This window comes from Clinocottus analis, unplaced genomic scaffold, assembly GCF_023055335.1.
Source record: "Clinocottus analis isolate CAN_PGR_092001 unplaced genomic scaffold, fCliAna1.0.p SCAF_11, whole genome shotgun sequence".
Lineage (NCBI taxonomy): Eukaryota > Metazoa > Chordata > Actinopteri > Perciformes > Cottidae > Clinocottus > Clinocottus analis.
In genome coordinates, this window is record NW_027175832.1 from 14,322,945 (window position 1) to 14,337,793 (window position 14,849).

The window sequence follows — 14,849 nt, forward strand, 5'->3', positions numbered from 1 at the left end:
CATGCATACATCTGCATCTCAATAAGGTGTTTTTTTTTCCAGTTTTTACGTGCAACTACAACTACAAGCATTTTTCATGATGTATGGCGTACTTTTCTCCTTGTGTCGCAGGTTTAAGAAAAGGTGTTCTGTAAGGTTATCTTCTATAGACTCACACTGACTTTATTGCCAGTGAAGCTAGTGTAATACACCACAGAAAGACATATCAGATATTCATCCGAGGTAATTTCCAATGTGTAAACATGAATGTCGTCCTTGATAAGGTTGTGCCCAATAGTCCAGCAATGATGATAGATGGCCAGTGATCCACCCGTGTGTTATTCAATGCTCCTCCGAACGTGCTCATCAGCTGCAGAGATTATCATTCTGCTCAGGTCCTTCTTCTTCAGTGTACTAGGACAAGAAGCAGCGGCTCTGCAAAATATTAAATACATACGCAAACAAGCAAGCAAGCAAATTGAATAAATAAAGAGAAATATTCATAGCTACCTGTTGGATGTCGTTTCGTAATGATTTCAGGATCACTCATGCATACAGTGTGCTTTATTAAATGGGATTCCTGCCGTGTACTTAAAGCCATTTCCCTGTGTGCATTCGGTTGGAGATCAGATTATCTGTGGTGTTGGACAATGGTTCATTTTAAAGCTGGTGGAGATTTTCTCAAAAAAGATTTCATGATTATATAGGTAATCCCTTTCCCTTCTCTCATTGTTTGTAAAATGCATTAAATATACCCAACGCACACACATTTCTGTTGGTGTGCTGAAAACACAGCACATGCTCGATCAATTCCCCAGAGAAGATGTTCCCATGTTACATACTCTAATTGGATTTTTTTTCGAGTTTGCTGCAATGCATTCACACTCGACTGCACATGTAAATTACAAAGATATGTTGATGTTTCATAAATAATTTGATCACACTTTCTGTCTCACCTTCTGGATAATCACGCCTTTAATGTTAACTTCTGCTGAGCGTCCGCTTATTTTCCAATCGCTCATTAGTGATAATTCAAGGTGACCTGCTGCTGGAGGCCACAGTATATATGAGGAGGTACATTATGACAGTTGGCTGTAGGTCTCAAAATGAAATCTCCCTGAGAGAAAAAAAAATGACAATAAACTGAGGCCATATTGCGAAAACCCACTGCGGTATAATGCAGCTATAAAACCGGCAGCGTGAGTCCAAAAGCAGAAAAAAGGAACACAGCTGAGTTGCCTGTAGAAAAGGGAATCAGCTGAAGGACAAACAAGCGTCACCTCTTTTGTATTATGAGATGTGCTTGATCCCAGTATTATGTGTAGTGCTCCAAGTATAGAAATGTGCAATGCTTTCATCGTCATGGGCTCGGTCGCCATTATGATGCCTCATTCGGTGATTGATGGCAACTGGTTTGTGTGGTTGAAAATCTCCCAGAATGCCACATGAAGGGTTATCCTTAGTTATTTACTGTTTGTTTTTTCATTTCGGATTATTTACTTTTGCATTACTTTTCTTATTTGTGTGTGACTATATTTTTATATCGCAAAGGAGATGTTTTGCTTTGAAACTTAAAATTGTAATCAGGTCATCTGGTGATTTGCTTTTTAGGCTTCTTGCCTCTTTTAGTGTCACGACACGCCACCGTTATTCAGAACCCTGGTGGTGTCAGTGGCCTCATGTATGATGGCTTAAACTGTACTTATGGTAAATGTAAAGTGGCAGAATAATTGTGTGGATATATTTAGTGCAACAACTTACCTCTACCTGTTACCTCTTCCCAGGGTGTTCGGGCAAAAATCCTTCCCTGGGGGTTTGAGGAACCACTTAAAGTTCCAGGAAATACCAACTGCGGCTAGGAGGAAGTAACGGTATGTGTTGCTGTGTTTAGACAAACTATGAAGTTATAATTTACTTTATTTATAGGAGGTATACATCAAAGTGGATTAGTCAGGATATTTCTTGGCATGGGTACAATAATGTAAATATTTAGTGAACATATTTTAGTTATAGAGAGACTGACCTCCTAGACAGCAGATCTGATTTAATTAGTCTCCAGGTGTATATAAGGGGCTCAATTTGTTGGAAGGGGATGTGTGGAGACCAGTAGAGACCGGCTGAATGTTGGTGTGACAACTGAGAGGAATGAAAAATAAAATGAAGTCGCACCCCCGCGGCTTTTGACTCCCGATCGGCTCATTTGTCTTTATGGCCGCTCGGGTATCCTAACACTTACATATTCCGTTATCATCTGTATGTTTTTCTGGCGTGTTCCTTTTTATGTGCTGTAAGGTACAATAGAAAGAAAGGCGGCCCTTAATGGTGTTGGCGCTCACACGGGGAAGGCGTGATAACAAGGTCATGCGACCACGTTGTGTGCAGTGCGGTTCCTTGACACGGTGGCAATATCCACCGCCTCTGACTCACTTCCAAATCTTACTATTACAAATTAGGATTCTTTACCAGCGCAGATAAAAACGGGGTTAAGATTCTTTTGAAAGCCTGTTTTGCATATGAATGTTTAATGACCAGCTCCCATCCACAACCACAGCCAAGGAATTATTGGCTTTGCATAGTCATTTTAAAGCTAATGTGTCTTAATGACATCTCTATGGTTCCTATTTAAGACACTAATGGGCAGTAACGGAGCTCAAACTGTGGTGTGTTATGTTAAATTAATTATTGATCGTCCACCTCATATGCCATTGATGTCTTAGTTCTCGGATACCTTGTTATTGATGATTTTCACTGAGGCCCAAACGCAAATCAGGCAGAAGCACTACGTATACAGACAGTTTCAGCTGCAGTGATACAATTTGTTGTTGTCCATATTGACACGAGGCAAAACGAAGCGTACCGTTCGGCTGCGGCGTCGACGCACCAGGATAATGAGCTGGTATTCTTATGTTTAGCTTTACTAGTGGGCGTCATGCCTGGCATATTTTCACACGTAAATAGAATTCATTTGCCCTATTGTTACAGTGCCGGCTCTCTAATTAAAACAAGGAATCGTAGATGTAAAGGGAGGCGTAAGACATTGTGTAAACAATGTCACAAATACACTGAATTTGTGATGGAGGCAGTTGAAGGAATTCAGAAATGTCTTCACTTCTTTATCTTACTTTTTTTTTTTTACCCATCAAGGCTTTGGCATCTGACTCTGGAGCTGGCTGTGTTCACATACTGCAGCTATATTGCGTATAAATATTTGTCTTTATTGGCTGTCTCGCGCCGCATGCTGCTGCCAAGCAGCAGCATTCAAACAGCACGCTCGCATCGTCGCGCCTTTGTCTTGTGCATTGTGACTTTGGTTTGTGCGCCCGACCAAAACCACTTCCACTATGTTCTCCATGCTGATCATAGTAGTTCTGGGTTCTGGGTTCTGCGGCTCTAAAGCCGTGAAGATGATTTATCCATCTTGGCAGGCATGCATTTCTGCTTGTTTATAAAACGAACACTTTATGAGGTTCTTAGCTTTGGCACTGCTGTCTTCATCTGTCTTTCTGTACTGTTTTTAGTTTTTCTCCTTTTCTTTTTTTTTCTTATGAAATAATCTCTACGCTGCAGGAGAAAATAAAACATCTTAACATTGTTTTTTTTTTAAGCCTGTGAGTGTAGGCGATTAAAGATATGACATGACTGAGCTGGCAGCACTTTTGGACAATGCAGCACCAAAAAAAACAGTTTGACCAATGAGATGAGATAAAAGTGAAAAGGTTAATCGAGACAGAAAACTGTTTCGTAATAATTGACGTTTGGGCCTCACTTGCATGTCTCTGCATTGTGGGACTGGGCAGCTTCTTGCCGGTCTGTGTGTTTGTTTTCCCGTCATACAGTTCTTCCTCGCCGTAAACAAGGCGAGCGAAGGCATCAGTCTCCCGCTTTTGGTTGAGAATCCTTTCTTTGTGCTACTACTCAGCCCTTTTTCTCTTTTTTTTTTTCGTGTGCTAGAAATACTTGCCTGGACAAACGGAAAACAATAAGAGAAGGAGGGAGAAATTCAGATTCCGTCGCGACACATTAAGCGTCCAAGAAATGTTCACAACTATTTCATTTCCACTCTCAGACTCCCCTTCAGTGTGGGAGTTATGGAGGTGTTATTATAGCAGGAAAATGGATACACCCTAAAATAATCATTTAACTCCATCCCAAAACTCAACCTGTGAAGATTTCTGCAGCAATAGCCGGATATGTATTTTTGTATCTCTTCCACCCACAAGAGACATGCAAATGAGCCAATGACTCTGTGAAGGCCCTGATGTGACACTTCGGAAAATCTCCCCCGAGGAAAATCTGTGCTTGGACTTTGGACTTCTAAAGGACAGAGCTTGTAAAAACTTTCTGCAACAGAGAGAGGAGACGCTCCAAGTGTAAGCCACCCTGCTTTTGAAGCTCCTCTCCACTTCGAATTGAGGGTAAAGGGTCAAATCAAGAGAAGAAGGCATTTGTAAAAACGATGGCCCGGAGAGGGATTAGTCGGCGTCGGCTGAAAGCTCATTTAACATCCTCCAGTCGCAATGTGAATCTGTTTTACTCCTTTCCGAGAGTTGCTGGGGCAACGTCATATGAGCAGGAAGGACGAGTTTGAGCTGTTTATCATATCATGGAAGATTTATCAATTGAGTTTAAGGAGGAAAGGGAGTCTATAATCAACGTTTTCCTTTTTTTTCTTCTGTTGTTGTCACTATCACAGAGGTGGATTTGACATACACGGCAGTGTTGGCTAATCATTTTTTTCAGCCGCTAATTTATGTCTGTGTTACAGTAATGAGAAGTAATTCATGTCACCCATTTTTACAGATGTCTCGCAAAGAATAGGCTGATTAAAACACACTTGAATTGATGCACGCTTATTCTTTGTGTGTGTGTGTGTGTGTACGTGTGTGCGAGTGAAAAACTGCTGATGTTCTTGAGACGGATGTGCTCCGTAGCTCTGCTTCTGCCCGGCTGATGGCTTGTCACTCTGGCCCCGGGCTACCCGTTTGAGTGGGTGACTACAATAGAGTCAGTAGACAGGAAACACTGGCCTGCCCAGTGGCCTCCTTTCTCCTCCGCATGGACCACAACGTAACGACCCCGTTGTACAATCAGCTGCACATTGATCTCGGGGCCGTCTAGCCCTCAGCACATTTATTAGCCACCGATCATGGAAGTCCCTCACTGGTCGGCAGCAAGAACGACAACGTAATCGTTCTTATTGGGAGAAATTATCAGGTTATTGTGTGGATGTGACCAGGGGACATAAAGCCTTAATGACAAGAGGGTGATGGAATGTCAAGTGTTTAAAAACATGAATAAATCTAAAGGCTCTCGAGGGAGTCTTTGTTTTCCCTGCCGTTCTCTTTTCCTCACTCCGCTTTCGCATATTTTATTTCAAAGGCGAATAAAAAGTATTTCTCTAGAGTGCCCGGTTGCTGTTTGGCTTTGCTTAATGTAATTGTTTTGGGGGTTTTCAGGTTGTGATAAAGAAGAAGGTAAGTGTGTGTGTGTGTGTGTGCGTGTGTGTGTGTGTGTGTGTGAGAGTGAGAGAGAGAGAGAGAGAGAGAGAGAGAGAGAGAGAGAGAGAGAGAGAGAGAGAGAGCCTGGAAGAACCTGGGTGTCTGCAAAGAGTGTGTGTGTGTGCGTGTGTGTGTGTGTGTGTGTGTTTGTGTGTGTGTGTGCGTGTGTGTGTATGGTTTATGATTACATGTCCTTTTGTGGAGCACATCAACCATTCATGCAAGAGAAACCACAGCGAGATGAAAAATGTCCTTCCGCCCACTCGCAGGCGTCGGAAAGTGACATTGAACGCTCATATACAAGCTGAAAATCTCATGCTCAGCCGATATGCATCTCATGAGAGAAACGGCGTTCATCATTTTTTTGTCTCAGTGCACCCTCCTCCCTCCTTACTTCCTCCTCCCTCCCTCCTCCCTCCCTCCTCCCGCCCCAGTCCCGTGACCACGGTGTCACAGCTACGCGTGGATCCCGAGAATAACGGCAGGATGGGGCCTGATAAATGAGCGCTGATAAATCAGCATCGCCAACAGAGGCAGAACAATATCTCCTGAAGCAGAGGGTGAGCCATTTCCAGAGATATCTGCCGGCAGTCGGTGAGAACACAGTGAGCCGTAGATCAAGGCTGGGTGTCGGTGCGATCGCCGCGCAAAGACCCGCGACTCGAGGGCAGCTTCCCCGTCGGACTCTGTGCGGGAAGCGATCCAAACAAATCGATCTAATATTACACTTAGAGGGCAACGGCGTAGAAATGAAATTGATTGATTCTACACCGGTGACTAGGTCTATACACAAATACATTAAAGACTGCACCTGCCCTGCGAGTGCACTCGCCGCCTTCCAGCCTACTTACTTATTCATTCGAAGGTAGCATGCAGGGGCCGGGGAAACCATAAGAAATATGGTCCCGCTGCTGCGGGGGGAGAAATTTCTATCGATAGCCCGGGTAGCATCCATCTTCCCAAAGTCCACCAAAGGTCAGGTGCGGCATAACTTAGAAGCCGGTTTGTGCATCGGCCTGTAGTCTGCATGTTTACTGACACCCCTCCCCCCAGAGACCGGGTTGGATCTGTGACACTTTGCTCAGCCATCTACACACACAAACGCATGCACGCGCACGCAAGCACGCACGCACACACACACACACACACACGCTGGGGAGCTGAGGATGGCTGTCGAGTAAATCTGCGGCGGTGAGGGGGCGTCGGTGGAAGCATTGTTTCACAGTCAATAAAAGGGGCCCTGGGGTGCTTGTAAGAACAGCAATCTGCAGCTTTTTTTTTCCAAAGAGAACATCTTGGGAGTACTCAGGGGGTTAGAAGTTGAGTTGCAACTCGCATTTGGAGTTAATATTTTGAAATTAAAAAAAAACAACCAAAACAATAATGTGCCCAGCACATATTGCAGTATCTAATGGGAAAAGACATGCGGAGTCACTGGAATGCAATGTGCACACGGGAGCCAGAAGGACGCACAACAAAGCCCACGATGCTCGCCAAGAATTAATTATTTATCTTCGTATTCCTGAGGTGTTTGCTTCTTTTGTATGTATTTCTTTCGAAAATGTGCATTTGGTACGTCAAAGACATGAACTGGCGGACGAAACCAACGTCGTTCCCATCCAACTTAATTAGCTCTGCAAATAATTCTGGTTTGCGTTCCCTTGCATTACTCCGTTTATCCATTTGTCAGCTAGCTAAAATATGCAAACGAGAAAGTATTTTTGAGCAATTATTCCACCCATTCTTACTGGACCATATGGCAAATAAATGATGAAAATGTGCTGCTCACACAATAGTCATTCCAATTACCGCTCACTCAGTCAATGTCAATAATCCTCAAACTACATTGTCCTTTAATTTCCCACAAAACACATTCCAGCGTCACTCCAGCTGAAGCGCACTCTTCAGCTTGCATTGTTTCGCACCACGGCGTGTCTGGAAATGGCACAGAACCGTATGTTTTAGGCATGAATAGTGAAGGAGCTTCTATATGTCCCGGGCTCTAGTGGATTGCCAGCTTTCCTTCGGGGATAATCCATGTTGTGAAATTGAAGTACAGTGCTGGAATATCAATTTATTTTTTTTTCTCCCCCTGCTGAGGGTTAAAAAAATAAGACAGGACTTTACTGCTTGGTGGATATGAACCCGTTGGAGCAATCTGAGCATCGAGATGACAATACGGCGGGGCGGGAGATCCTCGAGAGAAGGTAAAGCCGGGGAAGAGTCGGCTTTGCCTCATGCTGCCGCTGTAAAGCTACTCATCTTTTGCGTGTCATTTAAAGCAGTTTGACAGTTGAAATTGTCTCGCGGAGAGTTTGATGGGAAGATCGATGCAGCTTTTAAATCCGCCCATTAAATGTACAAAATGTCTAACTACTCCGTTTAATGCTGTGAAAAACGCGCCTCTGAAGGAAATGTGTCCCACTTGGCTGCACAGTAGTTACCGCCTAAGCCATGAGAAGCATATGACGGAGCCCCTTTTGAGATGTTGAGTCACCACATCTGTGCCGACCCGAGATCAAAGCAGGGAAAGCAGTTAGGCAAAGGTTTAAGTGGTGTAATGCTTCAACTGGCAAAGCAGAAACAAAAGGAAGTACGTTCAAGCCGGCCGTCTGGTTCCAAAACCCCAGAGCTTAAGGAAGTTACATTTACAGAACAAATCCGACTCGGCCGCAGTTGAAAACAGCATCTCGTGGCTCGACCAGTTTGTTGTGTGACGTTTTCACAAGAAAGAGAAAGAATTGTCACGTTGCTTCTGGCTAATGGAGTGTGCAGCTTTGCATACTTTTAGATAAGTGATATGCGCCAGACAATGTCACCTGAAAACAAGACTGTAAAAAAAAAAAAAAAAAAGGAATTAAATCAAATTCCAGGATGTTTTTAAAACGACTGGTGTTCCTTCAGAGACTCCGGGTGTGGAACACGGAGCAGCTACACTGATTACACCAGCGGAAAAACAAAAGGCAGGTACGGTCCACTGGCCACTCTCTAATAGACATGCACGGGGGTTTGGTGCGAGGCCGACAAGACCAGACTTGCTCCGGTCTAATTTGGTTGAATTAATAAGCCTTGTTCACATCTATATTGGACCGGGTCCCACGGTGACCGAGGGGAGAGGGAGGGCGGGGGTAAGGCTAAACGGGCCGACTTTCATCCCTGAGATTCACCGCACACTGGAGCAGATCGGTACCGTGGAGCCCCACACACACACACACACACACACACACACACGCCAAGTCTCATCTTCATCCTCCCACGTGTCCCAGGGGTGAACCACGCTGAGTCCCTATACGCCGTTTTTGGAGGCATGCTTCATCTTGAGGTCAGGGCCAATCTGACCTCCAGTACTTTGCTCTCAGCCGTTTGCACTGTAGACAGGTGCCAGATGGATTTGGCATTTCCACGAGCTTGTGACCTTGACTTGGCTTAGAAACGCACAGATAGTGTTACAGAAGGAGTTCATTGTTTACTTCTTGCCCTGCAAGCTGCACTACTTATCATCTAACCACTTGGCCGGAAGAGTTTGGATTGTGTACAACGTGTGCAAACAAATAAGCGTATAAATGATTTATTCTCCCCCTGTGGTGAAATATTGTAGAATGACCTTTTTTTCTTCTTCTTTTGTTTAAAGCTATTGTCCTGAGAGATAGATTGCACAATTTGCAATCTAATTACGCCTCTGCAACAATGCTGAGTTGGAGGAAAAAACAAATAAATAAAAGAGGCAGTTTAGTTTTTAGCTCCAAAATTAACATTTTATTTGGATGGTCGGGGTCAGAGATGTATAATTTGCTTCCCAGTACACATGGTTATCCTCAAGGCTTACGTCCAAAACCTTTTCCAGTCTTAAAGCTGATTCAGTAATTAGTGCCTCGCATGTCATCCCCTCCCCCGCCCACTATTCCCCCCCGCCCCCTTTTTGGTACAAATTCAACAGTTGTGCTGACAAGATCACTACTTTTCCATTTTTAGCAATGCATTTTTTTTATTTTTTTTTTTACGTTTTATACAAAAAGAACTTAACTTCTACACATTTAATGTCACCCAGATTTTTTTTTATTTTTTTTTTCTTCTCCACTTTGTAAATAAATTTGGGAAACAACATTTTGAATTTGTGTTGTCATGAAAAGATAAAAACATGCAAAAAACTTGAATTTGTAGTCCAAATTATACATTTACAAGTTTGGAACTTTTTGCACTTTTTTTTTCAAATACTACAATAAAAGAAAAAGATCAAGGAGAAAAAAGAAACATTATGTACACACATCTTTTTACAGTGAAGTAAAGTTGAAAATATAAGATGATGACTAAGGCAAATGAAGTGTACATAGATTAGACCAAAACAGTTTTTTTTTTTTTGCAAAATACTACATCACCTCAGAAACAAATGGAAAAAAAATCTGCTACAAAAGTATGATTCATAACTCCCTTTATTTGCAACCAGCTGCAGAATTTGAATTTTTTTTTTGTGAAAAAAAGTCTAGAAGTCTAGCGTAATGTACAGTGCTGTTCTTAATTGGTTTTCTTTCCGTCCAAGCTAACAGAAGATCCTTCATTTCTTCGTCTTTGTAGTATATTTAAATAGTCTTTAACAAACAGGAGCGTTGTGTAACCAAAGAAAGAAAAAGCATGTAGAAGCATACCAGAGTGTAACATACTTTGTTTGAATTCACTCCAAAAGTCAGTACCATTAAAGCCTTGAACATAAAACTAATCATTTAGATCCAAAAAATGTACAAAAAGGCACATTATATCCCAGTGCTTCTGTACTGTGAAATTCAAGTGTAACTGAGCGCATTCAATACCAACAATCCGAGTGGCGACAGCCCACCAGTGTTCCCTCCCCACATCCTCCACAACCGGACCACAGCCTATGCCTAAGCTTTCAACAAGCATATGTATGCGTAGACTACAACAATAAGCCTATGTTGGTTGTTTTTGAAAAAAATTCTGAATCAATGTTTTGTTTATTTGTATCTTTTTTTTTTGTGTGTGTATCTTTTCTGTCACAGTTCCGTCACTCTCAGGGAATATCAGAAGCCGTCCGTGTCCATCAACAGGAAAGCTTTCCATCGTTTTCATTTTTTTTCTTCTTTTTCTTCATCCACATCTCTTCTTCCTTCAGACTCTTCTAGTCATCACTTCCACCGTACATGTCCGCCAGTTTTCGAAAGCGCGGGCCCCAGTCGTTGAGGTAATCGTAGTCCTGGTCGCCCCCGCTGCTGGAGGAGTTGAGGGAGCTTAGGGAGCCAGCTGTGGAGCCGCTGCCCTCGTAGTCGAACACGAGCAGGGAGTCGTAGGGAGGAGCGGTGGGGTCGTTGTCTGCCGCCTTAAGTCCCTGTACAGAAGGAAACAAAACAGTTAGATGAGAAGATTAAATGAAGTCTGCGCGACGACACTTCTGCACACAAACAGACTAATCCGTCCTGCGAACCCAGCCAACGGTTCTACCGCCGCTCGTTCAGGAAGTCAGATTAATCAGGCTCTGGTGGTCCTGGAAGCTTCCGCCGTCTTCGGGTCTGAACTCTCCTGATGTTTCTGGGATTCCCGGATTATCTGCCGCTTGATCCAAAGTTAAGATTGAGTTGTCCAGCAGCCTCAGATGACTGGAATCATCCCCCGCCCCGCCCCTCCCGTTCTCTTCCAGAGCGGCAACACAATTCCAGCTCTCCGTCTGTTAATCTAGATAGCAGCGTCTTTAATATATATCATATTTTTTGCAGAGTCCTGCCTAAACAGTAGTTGTTGTTGTCGAGAGGAGCTCTGCGTCATCTCGCCGCTTGCTGAAAGATTCGACGGGGGCGGTTCTATTTTGAAGATTGTGCTCGACATTCCCAGGAATCCTCCTCGTGGATTGTTATCGATTTTCTGCCCCATTCCCGTTATTACTCCTGAGGCTTGATGGATTGCTAATCTAGGAGTTGAGACGTGCTTTAGCCATGAACCACTTTGGAGCCAAGCCTCGTTTCTGCCAGGTAACGCCACAAAGAAGAAATGAATTTTCAGAAGTGGAGCAACATAGAATAAAAAAAAAAAGAAAATAGAAATCAAGACCTCTGGCCATTGGGGGAAGAGAAAATCTTGTCAAAGATTTATAGTTTCCTCTGCGCTGCCATTACAGCTCTGCAATGCTCTCAAATAAAAAGACGGATTGAATTAAAGTGCCTGGGCACTTAGCGATTATTTTCCACTTGTTAGCTTCCGTTAAGTATTTGCTCAGGGCTGCGATGCTGATAATTTGGTGGGAAAGATGACAGATGGATCGTTCATTACAATTACAACCATAATCGCTCCGCTGGTTATGGCCGCTTCCATCTCCAACCAAAAACCCCCCACTGGCAGTTTCATAAGGTTAGTCAATCACAGGACTCAGCCTCATAATTGTATAATAACCGACTGACTCACCGGGGGAGCGGAGGGGGCGGGTCCTGTGCCGGACACGATCGCGACTCTGTAAAAATGTGTGGAGCCGTCCTCGCTCCGTCCCGCAGATAAGGTGTATTAAAAACCCACCGGTGTTTCTATTCAGAGAACAACCTTGCCTGGGCTGCGAAAAAATAAAAAAATCAACGAACGCAATCACTTGAGCTTGGTCTCCCTCTGTACTTACCACGGTGTCCACCTGTGACCAACTGAGGTCACGTCAAGTCGGTGCCCCCCTGCCCCCCATAACAGACCAGGAGTTATCTGCTAGACCTTTGTTTGTCCGACTATGAGGTTAAAGTCCTTATGTTAAACCTCTGCCTAATGTATTTGTCCCTCTAATTTAATTAAGAGCCACAAGCTCCAAGGGCGTGTGCACATTTCAGGATGGAGATCAGACGCCCCCCCCCCCCTCTTTCCCACTCCCCCTCTCCCCTCTCCTCTGGCGGCAAGCCCTTATCAGTGAGGTCAGATTCCAGCTCCGTGTGAGCGCCGGAGCCACCATGACTGAGCTCCAGCTGAAAATCTGGGACTGTAAAACAGATCAGCGTCGTCTGGCTGCAGCGAGCACTTGTTTTCTGGGTCAGGACGCTCAGGCTGGGAATGTTTCGACAGCTTTGCGAGAAGCGCTAAAATAACAAGCCCGATGTGCGCATTCAAAACATTGAATCTCGACTCGGCCCAAATCGGCCGCTGCAACAAAATGCATTACGTGCATTCACGACACGCGGCGAGAGCGAAAATGAGCGGTGTCTGGGTAAAAGGGATCTGAGAGACGGATTGCCGGGGAGCAGAGCTGAAAGAGCGAGTTCTAATTTAAAAACATGGGCGCCATCCAAAAAACTAGGGGAGAACTCCATTTGTAATGCTGTGAAACTCTTGTCTGTTGGAGCTTGTGAAAAATACATGACTGCTCTTTTCGTTTTACATTCTCCCTTCATGCTGGAGTCAATGATGGCCTCAGGCAAACGAAGGCACTCGGAATAGTGCACTCCGATAGAAAGCCAATGTATTGCTTCTCACATCTCCCATTTCCATGCTGACACATCTATAACTCTACTTTGGCAGAAAGTGAGGCGAAAAACAATTATGTCGAAGTGAGTTAGCATCATGTACTCTTTGGGCCTTTTGTGCTCGGGTGGATGTGCATGCGATGAGAGAAGCCTCTGCTATTTGCTGGGGGGAAAGATGAAAACAAGTCCAATAATAATAATAACAATTGATTCAATTTAAAAGTGCTCTGCGGAGTACAAAGCGATGAGTGCACGACCGCCTGATGAATCCGATAAACTTGAGCTTTGGATTCTTGCACTTTATCCGCTTTCCCGGGATTTCATTTCGCCACACAACGAAGCAATCTCAGTTTTTCCAAGAACTTGGTGTGCGTGTGGATTTTTTTTTCCTTCTTCTTTACCTCATTGATGAAGTCTCCGATGTCTCCAGGGTGGGGTGCTGCTGATCTGATGGGGTACTGTGGCTCAGGGTGGAGGGGTCTCTCGTCTAGACGGCGGATTCCCACCGGCTTGATGGCATCAGGCTCTATCGTGTCCGGCTGCTGGAGCTGACTCAGGTCGTAATCCTGGGGACGGTGGAGAGGGGGGGGACACACATGGACAGATGGGAGTTAGCTAAGCAGGACCACAAACTGAAGAAGTGTGATTATCTAAATAGGTAAACACATCCTGTTCTGCACAGAGGACGAGGACGTTCAACTGAGTGGAAGGGGGGAAGAGATTTTAAAGTTTGAACGCAGCGGAAAAGTGTTGAGGGTACCCGGGGGAAACTTTAAATCTTCTTGTCTGTGAAGCACAAGCCCAGGGACAATTTGACACATCCAAAGAGCCAGCACTGAGGGGGTCCAAGCTGAGGACCACATCACACGCCGCAGAGTGTTTGTACTTGTGCTGCAGGAAGGACGTGCAGGCGACTGCTTTGCTCTAATCAATGCCCAGACACGGGATGGTGGATATGCATAAGCCGTCGCTAATCCTATTAACATTACCAAGGCAACCTGAATGGCGCGCAGTTTGTGCAAAGTCATGGTCAGGAGGAGAAGGGGGAGGGGGAAGAAGCGAAGAGAGAAAAGGACTTGGGGAGAGAAAGAGGCTGTGGTGAAGAGCGGGGCGGAGCTGAATGGCTGGATGATGTCCCGGTGACAGCAGATATGATGCAGAAAATGCCATTTGAGAATCAGGGTGTGTGCCTAATAAGCGTGCATGATGGATTGTCCCTCTTTAGAAGAGTTTCGGTAATCCATCCATCTCTAATATCCCCCCTTCAAAATTGCCTTTGCTCAGTTGTACATGCACCTACACACAAAGATGCCTGCACGCTCAATCGCAGGGGGGGGGGGGGGGGGGGATGAAAAGGCTGCACACTGCTCCGATGTAAAAATAAACATGAGAATAAATATAAACCCTGTGATGGTACACAAACAGTCCAGATATACAAACACGACAAAGCATGTGGCCACTTGACAAACACCAACCCCCGGAGTCCACACTAATAAAGTATGGCGGCAAATCCAAAACAAACACATTGATTATTCATGTGTAATTTGATTTCGTGGGGAACGACGATGAAGCCCGAGGCTCGCCGGAGAACGAACAACGGTCGACACACATCGCGCAGTGACACCATCCATCATCTTTGGTCCATTTCAGTTGAACGACTGTCTGACTTTCCTTGGGGGGGGGGGGGGGGGGTCGCACAGCGACGGGGTCAGGACAGGCAATGGAGGCGTATAATGGCCGGACTCAGCAGGAAGGTCTAATGACACACCAGACCCCTTCTCGGGAATTGACTCCTCCCATGTACTCTGGCCTGCTGAGATGGCCGCCCCCGGCCCTCATGACCCACATACAGAGACGGGAGACTGAACGCCGCTAAGCCTCGCCCGCTTGATCCGTCACGAGACACAGCGGAGCCATTAAAAAAATGGCGGCGCTG

At 44.9% G+C, this 14,849-nt stretch overlaps 1 protein-coding gene across 1 annotated transcript in view; it reads right to left on the bottom strand.

Annotated features, from left to right (window-relative positions):
• Window positions 1-9,205: 9,205 nt before the first annotated feature.
• cdh2 (cadherin 2, type 1, N-cadherin (neuronal)) overlaps window positions 9,206-14,849 on the bottom strand; it is a 58,761-nt gene continuing 53,117 nt past the window's right edge. Inside the window, exons 15-16 of the mRNA XM_068602378.1 lie at window positions 13,315-13,479; window positions 9,206-10,815 (exon numbers count right to left, since the gene is read on the bottom strand). Coding sequence (XP_068458479.1) covers window positions 10,609-10,815; window positions 13,315-13,479 — 372 coding nt within the window. The 3' untranslated portion in view covers window positions 9,206-10,608. The remainder of the gene's footprint in view (window positions 10,816-13,314; window positions 13,480-14,849) is intronic.